The 20,256-nt window shown below is 38.9% G+C and overlaps 1 protein-coding gene across 2 annotated transcripts in view; it reads left to right on the top strand.

Annotated features, from left to right (window-relative positions):
* Nucleotides 1-20,256, top strand: part of LOC127431085 (retinoic acid receptor RXR-alpha-A) — a 250,131-nt gene that overhangs the window by 178,940 nt on the left and 50,935 nt on the right. For both annotated transcript variants that reach the window (XM_051681338.1, XM_051681337.1), the window contains exon 3: nucleotides 13,182-13,420. In XM_051681338.1, coding sequence (XP_051537298.1) covers nucleotides 13,182-13,420 — 239 coding nt within the window. The remainder of the gene's footprint in view (nucleotides 1-13,181; nucleotides 13,421-20,256) is intronic.

Here is a 20,256-nt window from a genome sequence, read left to right as displayed (position 1 = left end):
TTTCTATTCAAACACTTGCGGTTATGCTGTAGACTTGCATCTTGTTATGTAATGATACCTGATGAAACATTTCCCTGTGAATTGCCTCTTCCTAATCGCATCTATACATTGTTTTAAATGAATCGATTCATTATATATATCACAATTCCAGTGGGTCAGAAGTTTACATACACTAAGTTAACTGTGCCTTTAAGCAGCTTGGAAAATTCCAGAAAATGACGTCAAGCCTTTAGACAGTTAGCCAATTATCTTCTGATAGGAGGTGTACTGAATTGGAGGTGTACCTGTGGATGTATTTTAAGACTTACCTTCAAACTCAGTGCCTCTTTGCTTGATATCATGGGAAAATAAAAAGAAATCAGCCAAGACCTCAGAAAAAATTTGTGGACCTCCACAAGTCTGGTTCATCCTTGGGAGCAATTTACAAATGCCTGAAGGTACCACGTTCATCTGTACAAACAATAGTACTTAAGAACTATTCATACCGCTTAGGAAGGAGATGCATTCTGTCTCCTAGAGATGAACGTAGTTTGGTGCGAAAAGTGCAAATCAATTCCAGAACAACAACAAAGGACCTTGTGAAGATGCTGGAGGAAACAGATAGACAAGTATCTATATCCACAGTAAAACGAGTCCTATATCGACATGCTGCTCAGCAAGGAAGAAGCCAGTGCTCCAAAACTGCTATAAAAAGCCCAGACTACAGATTTCAAGTGCACTTGGGGACAAAGATCTTACTTTTTGGAGAAATTTCCTCTGGTCTGATGAAACAAAAATTGAACTTTTTGGCCATAATGACCATCGTTATGTTTGGAGGAAAAAGGGTGAGGGTTGCAAGCCGAAGAACACCATCCCAACTGTGAAGCTTGGGGGTGGAAGCATAATGTTGTGGGGCTGCTTTGCTGCAGGAGGGACTGGTACACTTCACAAAATAGATGGCATCATGAGGAAGGAATATATTGATGTGGATATATTGAAGCAACATCTCAAGACATCAGACAGGAAATTAAAGCTTGGTTGCAAATGGGTCTTCCAAATAGACAATGACCCCAAGCATACCTCCAAAGTTGTGGCAAAATGGCTTAAGAACAACAAAGTCAAGGGAGTGGAGAGGCCATCACAAAGCCCTGACCTCAGTCCAATAGAAGATTTTTGGGCAGAACCGAAAAAGCGTGTGCGAGCAAGGAGGCCTACAAACCTGACTTAGTTACACCAGTTCTGTCAACTGGGCCAAAATTCCAGCAATTTATTGTGAGAAGCTTGTGAAAGGCTATCCAAAACGTTTGACCCAAGTTAAACAATTTAAAGGCAATGCTACCAAATACTAACAAAGTGTAAACTTCTGACCCACTGGGAATGTGATGAAAGAAATAAAAGCTGAAATAAATAATTATCTCTCTACTATTATTCTGACATTTCACATTCTTAAAATAAAGTAGTGATCCTAACTGACTTAAGACAGGTTATGTTTTTTACGATTAAGTATCAGGAGTTTAAATGTATTTGGCTAAGGTGTATGTAAACTTCTGACATCAACTGTATGTATATATATATATATATATATATATATATATATAGGTATGGATATGTAGCTATATAACCCCCTAATTTCCAGATATCTGTTGTTTGAGTTTGTCTCCTCTTGGGTGGGCAGATAGTTTAAAAGTGTAGCATCTGACAGCCCACTGTGCCTGACCCAGCATGCCTCTCTGTGGACCACAGGCAGTATTTTGGTGGTTTCATGCTGGTACACACCCTGCCCTTAGTCACAGCATGCTGACAGGTGAGTGTATCACCAAGGTGGGGTGTGAAGGAGTGGTGGGCCTGTGCTGGAACAGGGGCCTCCTTCAGCAGGGCCACTTTGTGTTCTTCTTGGCTCGGCTCTGTGCTCTGGCCACCAGCACTCCCAGAGACAGAGTAAACACATTAGCCAGCTCTATTTACTGCCATTGCTTACACAGTGTGCAGCAGATTAGGCTGTTTATACAAACATACAGAAAAAAATGGCTGATTAATGCCTACACCAAGCCTTGTCTCTTTGCCTTGCACACACACACAGAAAATTTCCACACACCAAACAATGTCTTTTCTGTAACCACAACAATAAACAACAGTTGCAGTTTAAGCACAAATGAGACAAGTAACACTAATGGTGACTGTCAAAGAGGTGTTATACAGTATACAGTAAATATTCTGCTTGTTAGCTCGTGAATCCATTGGAGAGGCCAAGCCGAATGTTTGCTTGTCACTCCAGTGCTGTTTTTCACCAGCAAAGTCAAACTCTCCAGAATAACATCTCCATTTTTCTCTGGATGCCAGCTCTTATTTTTAGTCCCCACATTAATTCAAGTGTCGGCTTGAAATTTCTTCAGGAAGTTGCTGTGTTCCCCCCTCCTGCATCCTTACCTACGAATAGACTTGAGCAGTTTCAGAGAGATGCAGATGATTTGCGTTTCATCCTCCCATCAGAGCGGCAACAATCTGTGGGCTTCAAAAAACAAAAAATGCACAGCCACTACCAATCTTTATGAATAATATATTGTGCATCGCTTCCACACACACACAAAAAAACAGCGTTTATTCAAATCCGCTAAAAAGTATTCAGTGTATTAGTCTCTGTTCAGCGGTTGACTTGTGAGAGGTTTATTTGGTCTTTTGTAGCTGTTGTCAGTGGAGACGTGAAGTGACCATGATTTTCCTGGAAAAGTGGTGGAGATTGGCTGCAGATTTCTAAAGTACAGTATGGAAAAGCTGTGGCAAGATCAATGCTGGGCCTTTACTCATTTCTGTGTCCAAAACTAATGCCAGCTCAGGTTTTGTGAATCTACGGAGCATTGTTTTAACTTCAAGCAGGGTTTGAAAGACCTTGTGTTTCACAAACGTATGGGTATAACAAGAAGTGACATGCCCTGAACTAGTTTTTCAGAGGTTGAGGTTTGCTCGCCACAAGATCCATGAATCAATACAACTGTACCCTTGAGTACAACACTAAACTCCTGGTATTCAGCTGTATATAAGTTACCTTTGGATAAAAGCTAAATGAACAGACAGACAGCTAGCTAGCTAGCTAGCTAGATAGATAGATCGATCTGCAGTATTCTCCATCGAACCTCTCTGTCTTGTCAGAATCAGAATCAGAATCAGCTTTATTGCCAAGCATGCTTACACATACAAGGAATTTGTCTTGGTGACAGGAGCTTCCAGTGTACAACAATACAAAAACAATACAAAAACAGCAGCAACACATAGATAATAATAAAAAATAAAAAATAAAACGTACAGACACACACATACACACATACACATGGGTAGTGCAAATCTAATACAATCTGTTATCTGTTATGTACAGTGCAAATACAAATCTGTTATGTACAGTGCAAATGTTTTTGTTTTTTTTCAGAGGAATGAAATGGCAGAAGAGGTTGGATGTGTTGGATAAATATAAGAAAGACTAAATTGTGTATTGCACATAGTTATTGCGCAATGGGGCAATTTAACTGTTCATGAGATGGATAGCCTGAGGGAAAAAAACTGTTCCTGTGCCTGACAGTTCTGGTGCTCAGAGCTCTGAAGCGTCGGCCAGAAGGCAACAGTTCAAAAAGGTAGTGGACAGGGTGAGTGGAGTCCAGAGTGATTTTTCCAGCCTTTTTCCTCACTCTGGAAGTGTATAGTTCTTGGAGGGGGGAGGGGTGCAGGGGGCAACCAGTAATCCTCTCAGCAGTCTGAACTGTCCTTTGTAGTCTTCTGATGTCTGATTTCATAGCTGAACCAAACCAGACAGTTATTGAAGTGCAGAGGACAGACTCAATGACTGCTTAGTAAAACTGTATCAGCAGCGCCTGTGGCAGGTTGAATTTCCTCAGCTGGCGAAGGAAGTACAACCTCTGCTGTGCCTTTTTCATAATGGAGTCAATGTGGGTCTCCCACTTCAGGTCCTGTGAGATGGTAGTGCCCAGGAACCTGAATGAATCCACTGCTGCCACAGTGCTGTTTAGAATGGTGAGGGGGGTCAGTGTTTGGGTGTTTTTCCTAAAGTCCACAATGATCTCCACCGTTTTGAGCATGTTCAGCTCAAGGTTGTTTTGACTGCACCAGACAGCCAGCTGTTCAACCTCCCTTCTGTATGCAGACTCATCGTCATCTCGGATGAGGCCGATGACAGTGGTGTCATCTGCAAACTTCAGACAGAGGGGTCCTTGGCGATGCAGTCATTGGTGTAGAGGGAGAAGAGTAGTGGGGAGAGCACACATCCATGGGGGGCACCAGTGCTTCTTGTACAGGTGCTAGAAGTGAATTTCCCCTGTCTCACAAGCTGCTGCCTGTCCGTCAGAAAGCTGGTAATCCACTGACAGATAGACATGGGAACAGAAAGTTGGTGTAATTTATTCTGGAGTATAGCTGGGATGATGGTGTTGAAAGCTGAACTGAAGTCCACAAAAAGGATCCTTGCAAATGTCCCTGGTCTGACCAGATTTTGCAGTATATGATGCAATCCTATGTTGACTGCATCATCCACAGACCTGTTTGCTCGATAAGCAAATTGAAGGGGATCTAGAAAGGGTCCGGTGATGTTCTTCAGGTGGGCCAACACCAGTCTCTCAAATGATTTCATGACCATAGACGTCAGGGCGACAGGTCTGTAGTCATTAAGTCCTGTGATTTTTGGTTTCTTTGGGACAGCAATAATTATTGAGCGTTTGAAGCAGCATGGGACTTCACACTGCTCCAGTGATCTATTGAAGATCTGTGTGAAGATGGGGGCCAGCTGGTTAGCACAGGATCGAAGACACGCTGGTGAGACGCCATCTGGGCCTGAAGCCTTCCTTGTCTTTTGTTTCCGAAAGACGCGGCTCACATCATCTTCACAGATCTGCAGGTTGAGTAGCAGGAGGGGGAGGCGGAAAATACTGAGTTCCGGACCTCAGTATTTTTGTTAAATCAATTCATTTGCTGGGAGAAACCTGTGAAGATGTACAGAGCTGAAGTTTCTCTCTCATGATTCTTGTCCTTCTCTCTAGCGTTAGAGGATAAATTATAGAGTTTATCAACTGTTGTAAGACTCTCAGCTCTTTGGAGCTTGGCTCCTGTTTTCCATTCATAATGCAGATGCTTCTGTTGCGGATGCTTGCTGCTCCCTGGCAATGACAGGACATCTCAGGACCAGTATCTGTACCTGTAGACCTATAGAGTAGACACCATATTTAATTTGAAGTAATTAAAACTGAGGCTGTAAGAGATAGAAGTACATACTGTAGGGTGGAAGAAAAAATCAGAATTGATTCTAAGTTAAATTTAAAATGCAGCAGAGCAGTGGTACTTATGTACGCACCAGAGACAGAGCGAGATGCTAGAAACAAATGGTCACACACTAAAGGGCACACTACAGAACTGATCTCAGACTGGATGTATCAACCAAACGACTATTCCCGACTGAAACTACGATCCCAAAATAGCATATAGCAATGGGAGAGTTTATACATGATAACATGTCAACAAACAATGTGATAAATGTGGGGGAAGTTCTCTCCTCTTGCACTCTATATTTCTTTGGCTGCTGCCAATTGGAACAGTGCCACTGTTTGCTGTTTTTGTATTGTTTTTGTATTGTTGTACACTGGAAGCTCCTGTCACCAAGACACATTCCTTGTATGTGTAAGCATACTTGGCAATAAAGCTGATTCTGATTCTGATTCTGATTTGTGTCACTTTACTATCACCTGTGGTGTGAAAAGGAGAAGCTGACAACTGCACTCTGACAGAAGCAAATATATTTTGCCATCCTGGACCAGCAACCGAAAGTTGTGGTTAACGTTATAGGCTAGGGATTGATAAGTTCAAAATTAATAATTTAATGCTATTTAAATACTGAGTGTGTGTATTGATAAAACAAATTTGAAGACAAGATGCATTGTGGTGCATCGAGAATCGTTTTGTTATCGAATTGTTACCCTTTGAATCGCAATCAAATCGAATCGTGAGGCCGGTGAAGATTCACACCTCCAGAAGTACAAAAGTTTAACAAATTTCCAGTGAACAAAAAACTTTGGGTTGTGTAAATTAGTTGTGATCTATGACCTTAGGTGACAGAATGACACATTGAATGCTAAACTTCTATCCATCACAGCCTTGATTCCACTTACATTTTCTATCCTTTGTTGACGTATTTCTTTTAAAACAGGTTGGGGCAGCACATTATGAAGGACTCATTTATATATTAAATATTTATTTATTTCAATAGCCAATTGGATTCTTCCAGTTCTTTTACAGTATATTCTCTTTGCACTATCTATTTTTGAAGGCTACAGTATGTTGATCAAGGTGAGCTCTCCTTGTAAACAACAAGAATATAGTATGGGTATCTCCCACCCATACAGACTTTTTCCACATGTATGTTTTCAAGACAGATTACCATTAGCAGTAGAAATAATTTATAGACTCAGTTTATCTTGCTCGCTGGCTTACAGGTATGCTTGCTGGCTTTGTTCTTTGGCAGTGATGTAACCAGCCCAGAGCAATAAGTAGAACGAATACGAAACTGTGGTTAAAGCACCTGTCACAGCAAACCTGTAAAGCAGAGATCACAAGAAGAGAAGAGAAGCTCTCCCGGCCAATCACACCCATTCAATTTCTTTCAAGTGCTCACATTAGTCATGCATTCATCACACCAGCAGGCCCAACATGATAGCGTGCAGGTGTGTGTATGTGTATGTTTGTGCATGAGTGTGGTCCTTTGGTATCATGTGACAGAATGAAAGAACAGCAGACCTCTTTCTTTCCTCTCACTTTGACCCTCTCCCTTCATCCCGTACAAAGAATGTGTAGAGTGCCATCATTGACCAGTTTCAGGATGCTAATCGGTGGGTTCTTTACAATCCCTACTTGAATGCCAGGAGCTCACTGGAGAAAGGAGGTGAGAGAGAGAGAGAGAGAGAGAATGATACTGATCCTGATTTATTTGCTGCTTTGTTGCTGTCAGATGCTTTTGAAGTGATCAGTAGCAGATGACAGGTGTGGATTGGCTTGGGTTGAAGGTTGGAGGCCTGCCACTCATATTTGGATGTTACCAGGGCTGTGTTGTCTTTCTTATCTGCTCTTATCTGATCTAAAGACCAGATTTATCCAGGTGTACTTCAGGTAGCTGAAAACCCTCATGATTTTACAGGTTTTTTCTCAAACAGCTTCTAAAACATGTTTCTGTTCCCAGACAAATAGGTTAAAACAACAAAAAATACAAATGGAGAGGAAAGGGGTGAAAAAGGAGAGAGAGAGAGAGAGAGAAAAGAAAAGAAAAGAAAAGAAAGAGATATGGAGAGATTAATGGCAGAAGTCCCAGAGATGGGTTATGGAAGTCTAGAAGATATACTACACTACCAGTCAAAAGTCTGGACACCCCTACTTGTTCTTTATCATTTCTTTTGTCCAAATTTTAGAACAATCTTGAATTGAAGAATTTTGTTTGCGGTATGTCTCATAGCAACATCAACATGAAAGCATCCTCTTCTCAACTTAGCTTACCTTAGCTTACCCCCCCCCCACCCTCCTTCCAACTATCTTGCTCTCTCTCTCTCTCTGTCCTGTTTTCCACCAGCTGTGCCCCTCTCTGGGGTGGATTAAATAAGAGCCCCTTTTATCCTTCTGTAATCCTGATCTGGCAACTCTTGCTTTGAAAGAGAGGAACACACCACCAACTGGCAGAATAATATACCTAAAACACACACACACAAAGCTAAGCAATGTTCAACACTAAAACTGTATATTAAACATCAAATATTTTCTGATCGCTTGGAATAGCATTTCACTTTTTATCGGAAAAAGAAAATGTTGACTTGCAGTATTCCCACTGTCATGAAAAAAAAAAATCTGATTTCTAGTCCTGGGAAAGTCATGGAAATCTCTTAAGGTAATATTATTTTTCTAGTTTTGATGTACTAGCTTGCCATTTGTTAATGAAATCGTAAATAAATTAATTGATTTATTTGATCAAAATCCATATCCAATAATCACAAGAAACAGTTCAAGTAATGCATCTGCCATGGTAATTCATTGGTCAAAATCAGAAATTTGGAAATTAACTTTTTCATTAAAAGGCAATATGTGTAGGGATGTGCGAGACTAGTCGACTAGTTGATTAAACGGTTCTGATGCTGCTAGTCGACACTGGAATTACTAGTTGGTTAATATTGCACCCCATTAAACTGATCATAATTTTTACACATTTAGGTTCGGCTTTATATTTTTACAGAGGCTGCACTTAAATTACTGTCATATTAATGTTACATATTTTAAATAGAATTAATAATACAAATTTTATTTAAAAAAGAGGATATCTGGAGCAGATACAACGTTTCATTTCACCTCAGGCTGCGCGTGCTTCTTCCCTCTCTCACTCGCAGCGCACAGAAAAATGTTCTCTCGCTAGACAAGCAAACTCAGCAAAGTAGTAATGAAATCACTGCGGTGGTGGTGCGGGAATCGGATTTCCAAACGTTTGAAACTCCTATGGATGTTTTCACATTTGACTCTTCTTTACATCTGTGCATGCTTGTATGTTATTTTTCCACTTTGAAGGCTTTTTCAAGCGCAGGATAGCCACCTCAGGTGAGTCAAGTCCCGTCTTTCACCAGACCATGTCGACGTGTTTATTGTGCTCATCAAAAAATTTCTGCTTTTGAGTAAGTAGCCTAGAAAATGACTGTTTATTTTCAACGAGGTACCGACTGCTTAACGGGTTAAACTATCTTTTATTCTGTGTGCCCGTCATGTTTAGAATACATTAGGTTTATTGTAGGCTACATCACAGGCCTATTTTTTCTGTCCTATGGCTAATTATTTTTTTTTTACATCGTAACTCTTATTGGTTAACGTACTAAAGAGCTGTCATATTAGATCAATGGTTAATGCACAACTACACGTCGTGAAATACGCACAACTTTTCAGCGCATTTTTTTTCTTTCGTAGATTTGGCTTAGTCTACCTGTTAATTATTTTCAACAATGTCCTGACTGTTTTAATATTTTAAGTACATTTTACATGATAAATTCCGTTTAGAACAGGTTGGGTTGCTCTATTGGTCCTGCACTATTCATTCAATTGTTTTCAATAAATATGCCTGTTAAATATTCGCTAACTTTGATTCAGTGAATGCGTGTCATGTTCTATATTTAATGTACAGTGATCATAATTCAAGGTTGAACACATCGCAGATAAATGCCCCTTTTCAGTGGAATTTAGCTTCAGATTTGGAATAAATCAAGTATTTTAAATGGGTCACATAAAATGTTTTACTGTTTTCTGAAGGTTGGTTTCTTTTTAGACTAGTTGGCTTCAAAATTTCCATTTAAACGTCAGTGAAATTAGTCGTTCAGCACATCCCTACTTCGTAGGTGCTTAATCTGCTTCTCATCTGACAGGCGCATCTATGTTTCATGTGAGCATTGTGTGCGCTATCTCAGGAGCACCCAAGTGCGCGAGTCTAGCAGACTTCTTGATATTTTCGGGAGAGCACAGAGCGGGACCATGCGTGCTACTTAATCATTTTTGACCCAGGAAAAACCCTGAAAAAACATCTCCACAGAACGGGATGACTCCCAAAAAAACAAGAAAATTAAGAGGAGCTTTTTATTAAAACAGGTGTGGGTTCTGTGGTGTGGGTTCACAAAAGCCAACACAGAGCAGAAAAATTTAATCTGCAAACTGTGTCTCACGACACTAATCACTCGTAATACAAGCAATTTGTTTTGCCTCATCAAAATGAAGCATGCAAAAGAATGCTTTGAAAGCCAAAAGATGTGCTCTGCATTAATTTGGTTCAGATTTTTTTATTTATTTCATATTTATGTTCTGCTAGAAGTGTTAACATCATTTTGGATATATTCTGCAAGAAGTGTTTTTTTTTTTGGTTTTTTTTTGTTACTAATGCATTATATTATTGCTTGAATTGCTTTGGGAAGATCTTGAGTTTCTTGAGATAAGTTAATAATAATAATATAAAATTGGTCAACAACATAGACTGAAATGTGGCATAATGTGAAATCTAGCTTTATAATAAGAATTATTAAAACTGAGTTGTTGTTTTTATTTTTATTTTTTCCTTGGACTACTGTCAAGTTCCAAATAAAGAGAAAATTATATGAGGAAGTTTTTGGAAGTATTTAATTCACTGAATTGATTATTTAAAAATAGGCATTACAATATGATTATTTAATATATTCACCAAAGGGTAGCCTTATCACCCCAAGATAAAGCCCTTATTAGACTGAATAATTATTGTTACACTTCCATGTGGTGGGAAATCGACTGTTCCTGTTTACATGACACTGACATTAATGAAATGATTAATCAGCAGTGTTTTTGGCAATCAGCGGGTGTGAATGTGTATATGTATGCGCCGACAGAAGTGGCCCTCCTTATTGCGGCTAATTTGATGGTGTTTGCAGGAAGTGCTCCGGAGGAGGGCAGGATGTCAGGGAAGTGTTTGGTGTGGCGGATTTGGCAGGCGGCAGCCGCTAGCATACCCCGCTGACAAGCACCCCCCCACTCTTTTCCCTCGCTCTTATACACTCCATACACCCTTTTCGAGTGTCTTTTGGCCTGGAATCCATCACAAGACACTGTGAAGTGACATCAGGCAAGTGGAGACAGAAAGCTCCTGGAAAACACATACTGGACATGCTGTTTTTTCTCAACTGTCACCTAATTGAGTAATACATCATTCGTATTCTGAGCAGCCCTCTTATGAAACAAATCCATTGTGAGTTTCGGAGTCTTGACAGTTGCGTAACAATATTAGATCATGAAATACGTGAAACATTGAGTGATTGTGAGTTCCAAAATCTACCAACAGCCTTGTTAATTACTAATACAAATTTCTGTTTGTTTTAAATTAATTTTGTGCATATATTGTTTATATAGTGTATATATCTAACATTTAATTGTGTTGTGTTTATTAAATCGGCCACCTGCTCTCTAGATGCATGATCAATATCGGCCATTGAAAAACCACTGAAAGTCAGTAAACTGCTACTTTCAGGTACCAATAAGAGTGTAGAACTCCACCAAAATTTGTGCAGGAAATAAGAAAAAGTCAGCAGATTTTGGAACAGAAAAAGGACTATGCAAATTATCTGTCCACATAGTGAAAGTGCCTGCAGGACATTTGGTATACGTCTTTTATATGCCACCCTAGTCTCAGTGAGAAATAAGATTTACCGTATCCACTTACAGGAAGAATCACGAATAGAGAGAGAGAAAGAGATTGGGAAGGAAAGGAAAGGAGGTACAGGTATGTTCAAAAGTGTGAGTTAGATGAAAGTGAGCCAAGTACAAGGAGAGAGAGGCAAGGTTAAACAGAGGGAAAGTAAGCAGTCACGGACACTGGAAATATGGCCTTGTCACCCAGGCAAGACTGACAGATGTACCATCATCATCTCGTGATGACAGCTGACAGCGTGACAGACAGGTTCAAGGCGAATGAGAGCGGAGAATGGTGTGAGGGAGGAGGATGAAACGAATGAGAGTGGAAGCAGAAAATTAGTCTGCTGCCTAGTCAGAGGCCGTTGACCTTGTATCTCTCTCAATCTCTCCTTCTCAGAGTCAGAGTAAGCAAGGCGTTACTGTTTACAATATTGCCAAAGCGTATGCAGTAAATATACTACAGAAATAGACATTACGGAAAATAAATAAGACATTGTCAATAAAGAAATATAGGAAATGAAGGGGAAAGTAAAAGAAAGGTACAAAGTAAAAATAAAATAATAGAATACATTTTAGATTAAAATAAAAATTAAGATAAAAATTAAAATATATAAAATAAAATAAAATAATGTTGTGCTACCCACTATATGTACAACACAGTAATAAAATAAGGTGAAGTAAATAAAGAAATATAGCGAAAAAAGGGGAAAGTTAAATAAAGGTACAATGTAAAAAAAAGAAAATCTGAAATAAAATAAATGTTTTCTTCTCCCAGAATAATTTAGATTTTTATCTGTCAGCGTGGAACTGTATTCATCTCTGATGCTTTTATGTTTTTTTTGCATTTTAGGAGAATATGCATTTCTTTTTTTACCTCACCTGTTGTACAATGTTCACAGAATCTTTCATCCTCTGTTTTCAAGGAATTTATTTTTAAAAAAAAAGAAAAGAAATATGTGTGTGTGTGTGTTTGTCCATTTCCATTGCTAGACTATGGTCACCTTCTGCCTCTCTCTTTTTTAATACATTCCCAAAGCCCATAAAGATGCAAAACTGACAACGAAGTGCAGCGTACCCACAGTCTGTCTTTTCTATCTCAGAATAATGTTCAGGCAAGGTTCAGCTAGCTGGTGGAAAGATCGCAACAGGACTCTCTCTCTCTCTCTCTCTCTCTCTCTCTCTCTCTCTCTCTCTCTCTCTCTCTCTCTCTATCTCTCTCTCTCTCTGTCTCTCTATCTCTCTCTCTCTCTCTCTGTCTCTCTATCTCTCTATCTCTCTATCTCTATGTCTGTTTCATATCATGGGTGTAATACTTGGATAAAGGAATAATCTCTGCTCTGACATTTGTTATCTTTTTGGTTTGGGCTTGATCTGACAAATAGCTGCAAACTAAAATTACAGTACTCAAATGTGTAGTGCCTGAGGAAGATCTCAATTTACTTTGTGTTTGTACAGTGTTCATTTCGCATGCCTTACAAAATCTCACTGCTCTGCATTTCAGCGGTTGCTGTGAGACACACATTTTACTATGCAGACTTAAGCTCTGTTCCAAAACCAAATGATCTGCCTTGCCACTGATTTGAAGTGCTGTACATTTGCAACTCAAAAAGATAAACAAAACAAAAAACCTATAAACTCGAAACCCAAAAATGTACAGGAAGCATGAGAGATGCGACTCCTCTAGAGTTTTACATTAGCATATTGCTTAGGTAATAGATAACATTTTTTAATAAAAAGGTATATTTATTTGCATATCTCTCATCCATCTTGATGGCCATCTTAGAATACTTATCTTAGAATGCAGTATAATGTTGCCTACATACTTTTTGCAACAGCTTTTATGCCCATGATGCCTTTTAAATGTTCTCTATGTAGGCAGCTCAGTAAGTTTTGGAAAAGATCGTATGACTTACTCGCTTATTACTGTTTCATGTAAATTCTTACTAGCATGTGCTTCTGTAACCACATTCTCTCTCTCTATCCCACAGATTCATGTGGACAGGTGACGTCCTCACCCCTCAGCTCACCTACATCCCATCGGGGGATGCATCCATCCCTGCTGAGCCCAACTTCTTTAGGCCCCTCGGGGTCTCTGCACTCCCCCATCAGCACTCTGAGCTCGCCCATGAATGGCCTGGGCTCACCCTTCTCCGTCATCAGCTCGCCCATGGGGCCACATTCCATGGCGTCACCGGGGATGGGCTATGGCCCCAGTGTCAGCCCACAGGTAGGGCCACACTCTGACACCCTCATTTAATGGACAGCGTTTTTTAAAAATGTGCTTGCATTTCATTGATTCAAAAGTCTGCTCACAATATATGCTTTTCATTTTTACTCATAGTTACACCTTTCTCTTGATCTGTTACAACTCTTTCATTTTAACTCATTCACTCTCTCTTTCCAATGCTCTAATTCAATCCATATCTTTTGTTCCATAATTAGCCTTGCAAATTTCTTTGTAATAATAAAAAAAAATAATAATAATTAGGACTCAGAATTAGGACTTCAAAGCAGGCCGTGTCCTAGTTTTCTTTGAAAGCAAGATCCAAAAGAGTAAAATGGTGGCCAAAATTCACAAATGTGTTGGTATGAAAGAAAAAAGATTGATATATAAAATTGGAGTGTTGTCCCTTTTTCATATTGATCACTGTATTGCGACTTTACGCTAGGCTTTTTTGTTCCTTTTAAATTAATGTGTCCTTTCAAGCACTTTTTCAAAAGAACAGTATTGGTCCATTTGTGTACACATAGAACTGTTGTAAAATCAGCACAGAACACTTAGCTGCTCTTACTCTCAATCTCTTTTCTGGTTTTCAAAGGGAATGTTCACCACAAAAAGAATCAAAAAGTGTCATCATTTACTCACCCTCATGCTGTTCCAAAGTTGTACGACTTTCAAAAGTCATAAAAGAAAGTATTTATGAGAATGTCAAAGCTGCTCTTTTGTGTTCTATGGCTTTTTTTTTTTTCTTTTTTTTTGGGGAACTATTCTTTTAATTAAATGTATCTTATTTTTGTATTAGATTCTTGTCATGCATGTTCAATTTAAACCTGCTTTTATTTGGTAGCAAATGTTGCTGTTTTGTAGATTCATTCCTTTAATCTAAAACAACAGATTTTTTTTATTATTATTATTTGGTTTATTTTGACGTGTTTGTCCCAATCTATGCCTCTACCTCTCCACTTATATCTCCTTTCTCTGGGTGGTTGATGGCAGCAGTCATGAGGATGGAGGCCGGTCTGATGGAAGGTGATTTGAGTCAGACGGCATTTGTCACTTACGCTTAGCACTCGGCTGACTTGTTGTTTTCAGGCCCAGCTGAGTGGAATAGGGTTGTGACACAGCCCCTCTGTATTTAACCTCTGAGGATCTGGAACAGCACTGACCTCCCAGCATTACATTTGCCCAATTCCCAAAAATCCAATATATTCACTTGTACACTGCAAGTCCCAGCAAGTGTAGTATGTTTACATGTGTTACGTATGTGTCCAAAGGAGCAGCCAACATCAGCCAGCATGGATAGAGCAGCAAGTTTAGTTAAACAACAAGAATGCACTTTAATTTACGTACTCACAAACAGAGACCAACATGAACTTTTTTCCACACTTATTAATAGCGAGTGAATTGAGACTACAAAAATAAATTTCAAACAAATAAAAAATAAATTACCAATAGAATAGCTATCTGTAATTACATTTAATTATTTTATTTAATTAATTTTTAGTTTTATAATATTATATCAATACAACACTAATACAATCAATAATTATACCATTAATATCATATATAGTGTTTGTATATGTATATACTGTATATACATAATATTATATATTTATTATATTATTTTATTTTTTATTTTATTAAATGTATTATTTATTTATCACTTATTGTAATTATTTATATATTAATTATTTGTAATTTAATTGCATTAATTATTATTGATTTATTTTTTATTTTTTTGGGATCTATTTTGGTGACCAACTTAGGCATAGCGCTAGGTGCAACGACCGTGCACTACATCTTATCCAGTTTTCATAAGGGCACTAATTCTTATTCTTAGCTAATTTACATGTCAGCACAAAGTGCAAGTGGCCGTGGGTTAATGAATTGTCGCAAAGCGTAATTTGCTATTTTCCTGAAAAATAGGTCATATTATTATAATTATAATGTTTATTCTGTATGGTGCCTTTCTTAAACATTAAACAGATAAACATATAACAAATATATAGTACATTACAAAACAATGAACAATGGGAGAGAAGCAAAGCATGTTTCAAGTGTCCCATAACAACGTCAAGACCACTGGTGATAGAATAGAGAAAACATACATCATGGTCCGGAGGCAGGTAGAAACACAAACATCCTCTGTAGTATATCACCTCTAAACACCATAGGACTGGAACGATGGCAGACAAAACGAGAGAGAGCTCACTGCAAGGATGTAGTTGTTGCACAAAAAAAACATAATACACAAAAAGTCAGTATTTCTATTCTTCTAATGCATTGCATACAGCCCATTTACACTACCAAATTCTTATGAAGGTGCTGTCTTCATTTACTTTATATTGATGTTGGGAATGGAATATATAATAGGACACAGATGGTGCAATAACCAGAGAAAAACCTCAGAATTAAACTGCACTTGACCCAGTCCATTAGACTAGATATACACAAAAATATATGGACATGCCCAGTGACTTTGCGCGTATGATGTATCGCATGATGTCGCACTTAAGGCATAGCACTCCTAAAATAGGGCATTTTATGTTAAATTGCTCATTTATTTATTCCTGTAATTATTTATTTCTGGATTTATTTATTCTTTCTATATTTTTAAGTTGTAAAAAGCTCTCTTCAAGGATTTTTCTCAAAGTACGAGCGTTGTGCTGTTGGTGTCATGGCGGCTATTTAGTGTAAAACAATACTGTAAAAAAGGTTCGGGTTGGGCAGATAAAGGAGGAAGCGGGAACCGGTTTCCACAGTTCATGTGAGTCTGTTTTATTCACAGATAACCAACAATCGCTGTTCCGTTTCACTCAAAACACAAGACGGCTTTTCAGCGTCACTCAATTAAGCAGTACGCTTTTCAGTTTCACACAAAACAAGGCTCTCTCTCTCTCTCTCAGGAGACAGACACGAAGACTCTAGTCTGTCTGTCTCTCTCCTCTCTCTGTGAACTGGCCGTCTTTTTATCTCCCCCAACTCTCACTGTGAATATAGAGATGGTAATTAGTTACAATTCATCTCAGGTGGATGTCCTTACCGCTTTCTCTCTCCCCAGACGGGCGCTTGACCACGCCCTCATCTCCACAAATAGGTTTTTGTTTTGTCTGGTTTAGAGCGTCTATGTTTAGTCTTGCTGTTTTTGTTGTGTACAGTTTCACATCATTACAGCATGCATCTCTTTAAAAGGCCACACATGGAGCTAAAAACCTTTACAGTGCACTTTTGTTTTTGATTGTAGCTTTGGTGGATTTACCCATTGTTTTGTTCATTTTCAGTGTCTTCAGAAATTCTCTGATTGTCTTCGCTTGGGAAGGTTTATTCGACAGTGAAATGTCCCACAGCAATGACTGCAGTGACTCAGTGCAGTCTCAGACACACACAAACACACACACACACACACACACATGTTGATGCAGATATCCTTATGAGGACTGTCCATAGACATAATGATTTTTATACTGTTCGAACTATAGATTCTATCCCCTAACCCTACCCCTAAACCTAATCCTCACAAAAAAACTGCATTTTTAAATTTTCAAAAAAACATTGTTAGGATGTTTTTTAAGTGATTTGAATTATGGGGACACTAGAAATGTCCTCATAAACCACATTTTAGCATAATACCCTTGTAATTACCAGTTTGTTACCTAAACATTTTTTCCTCGTAAACTACCCAAACCCGCCCGCACACACACAAACACACACACACTGGCACAACCACTGTCACCCACATGTAGACCTCATTCGCACCAGATCCATCATAGCACAGACCCTGCTGTCTTTCAGTAGCTGGGACACATTAGGCCAAGTACATGAACGTGGATCAGTTTACACTTCCAGTGACAATCACAGAGGATATGCCACTCTGTATGCCCAGAAGAATCCCTGAACATTTGCTTTAGCTCTCGATCCAGCCTAAATGGCTTATACTGTTTCCAAGTCTAAAGCATTGCAAGATTGTTGTTATTGGAAGGTCATTCAGTGCAGACAGGCAAAAATATTGTTTTCTCCAGTGTCCAAAATGAACACTCTTTTACACAAATGCGAGTAAAAACTGCCTTTGGCAAATAAAATGAAAGATGTCCTGTACCTTTAGAAGGAACCGCAAACTAATGCATGGTTTAAGAGGTTAGTTAACCAAAACATATTGTATTTATGGCTTTATGGAACTTATGGAAATTTTCCAAATTCATTTTTGGACCCTGTTCCCCCCCTTTAAAAGAAAAGGCTGTGATTTGGCAGCAATTAACAGCCAAGCTTGCATGTTTTCCTTAGTGGACATGAGTGCATACATATAATTTAAACATAAGTAATTTCCAAACCTATTCAGTTTCACTCCAGGGACTGGGTCTTAGTTAGAGTCCATTGTGTGTCTCTTAACGGTTGATATGTGTTCCTTCATTTCCAAATGACAGAAGAGTGATTCAAGTCAACTCAAGTATTTAATCAGCTGCCTCTACACACTCTGCCACTAATGTTTAAATACATGCCACAGCTTGATTTGTGACGGCAACAGACACTCTCACTATAAAATTAGGGATGGCTCCGATACTGATGTTTTTAGATGGATTGGGTGTCGGTCTGACGAGCCCGATCCAAATCCGATACTGTGTGTTAGTCATGTTCATTACTGTTAAGCTCCAAAAATGACATAAAAGAACCATAAAAACACCATTAAAGTAATTCAAATGACTCGTGCATTTTATTCAAAGCCACTTGAAGACTTGTGATAGTTCTGTGAATCACAAAAGGCTGTGTTTAATAAGAAAATACACTGTATAAAATGCTAACGCAGTGCCAGCGCCATAGCGAATGCTCTGTTGACACACACACTCGCGGCTGTTTTTAGCCTTCACGTGATGCACAATATTTGAACGCTACTCACGAACATCTCAGATGTACATGCTTAATAGTTGGTTCACTTATAATATGCATTTAGAATGGCACAGGAGGTGCATTTTACTGTCAAAATAAAAGCCTTAGGGTTTTAAAGTTAAAAACCATGTGAAATCAAAATGAAAGTTTTGCTGCTTTTAGTCCATATCTATTAGCTTTAGGGTCATCAATTTGCCAGTGTACTTCTAAAGGTTAACTAAATTAATTTTCAGAAGATATAAGCATTTAAATTCTGCAGTCTCGCTCTTCCGGCTAGAAAGACGCAGTCAAACCATGACGTCAAACTGTACTAGAGAAACTTTGTCCAATCATATGCGTTCTAGAACAAGAAGGCACCCACCCCATTAATCTGCTCACTGCACATGGCTGTGTTTTCACCTGCGCTGATGGTTCCTTTGCAGGGCACTTCAAAGAGAGCACAATCCATGTTGTTGGGTCTTGCCAAACAGAATTTCCAATAATAATCACTGTAGAAGTGAGTTGTGATTGACAATTATCACCTTTCAGCCCCTTGAAGCCCTCAGAGTGGAGGGTAATTGTCTTTGAATGGAATAGGGCACAGGGACTATCACTTCTGATTGGACACACGCGCAGGAGTTAGACGATGAAAGTGTCTGGAGTTTATATTTAATGCAGCCGTTTTTCAGAGGTTTCTTGGGATGTACATCATGAGTAAGTGGTATTGGCTCTTTCTACTTAGTGTAGTGTGATTCAAAACATTGATATGTTTTTATTAGCTTGTTTCTGATTCATCTTCATGACTTGCACAACAGCTCCTGCCTCGTTATTTGTGAAGTCTGCGATGCACTGTTTTTTTTTGTAACAGTCAGTTTGATCATTGTTCCATCTCAAGTCAGTGGAAAAGCGGCCGAACTAGGTTGAGATCGTTCAATTTCTGTACAGTTTCACTCTCTAACAGCAGCACAGTGGACAGAGAAATGTATGACTCCGCTTATTGGCTATTTTAAAAAATGGCATGCCAACTACATGTTTTAGTAGGAAATACGTCAACAGTATAAAGTAAGCTGTGCTTTTCAAGGCAGTTCACGGGGACATTAAAGGTGCATGATTGAGAAATATTACTGTTGTATTTAAAATTCTAAAAGTCGGGGCCTGGGTAGCTCAGCGAGTATTGACACTGACTACCACCCCTGGAGTCACGAGTTCAAATCCAGGGTGTGCTGAGTGAATCCATCCAGGTCTCCTAAGCAACCAAATTGGTCCGGTTGCTAGAGAGAGTAGAGTCACCTGGGGTAACTTCCTTGTGGTCGCAATTAGTGGTTCTCACTTTGAATCTCGTTCTGCTTCGTAAGTTGTGCGTGGATCGCGGAGAGCAGCATGAGCCTCCACATGCTGTGAGTCTCCGCAGTGTCATGCACAACGAGCCATGTGATAAGATGCACAGATTGACTGTCTCAGAAGCAGAGGCAACTGAGACTTGTCCTCTGCCACCCGGATTGAGGTGAGTAACCATGCCACCACGAGGACTTACTAAGTAGTGGGAATTGGGCATTCCAAATTGGGGAGAATTTTTTCAATTCATTCAGTGGTTTTTCAATTGGGGAGACAATTTTAACAGTAATAATAATAATAATAATAATGTATTATTAATTATAACCATTTTTAAGTTGAAGGGGTCCAAAAAATAACTGTGAATGAAAAGTGAACTGATATCCTACAACTAAATTGAACAAAAAATAGATCTGAATCCTTTAAAATCCAGATACAAAATTGAAAAAAATATATAATATACAGTACAGCCACTATATAAAATACAGTACAGCCACTCAATAAAGGAAGTGTGCTGTGCAGTATGGTAATTATGATGCACTTTATGCACTGCTCGTATTGCATGAGTTGAAGACTAGAATAAGGTTGCTGTGTAAACAGTCTTAAGGTGATAGATTGGAACTGGTAATGGGGTAATTCTTGGAACGAAG

Source organism: Myxocyprinus asiaticus, chromosome 40 (genome assembly GCF_019703515.2).
Source record: "Myxocyprinus asiaticus isolate MX2 ecotype Aquarium Trade chromosome 40, UBuf_Myxa_2, whole genome shotgun sequence".
NCBI classification, from domain to species: Eukaryota; Metazoa; Chordata; class Actinopteri; order Cypriniformes; family Catostomidae; genus Myxocyprinus; species Myxocyprinus asiaticus.
Note: the sequence above shows the minus strand (reverse complement) of the source record. Positions and strands in the feature narration are given on the sequence as shown.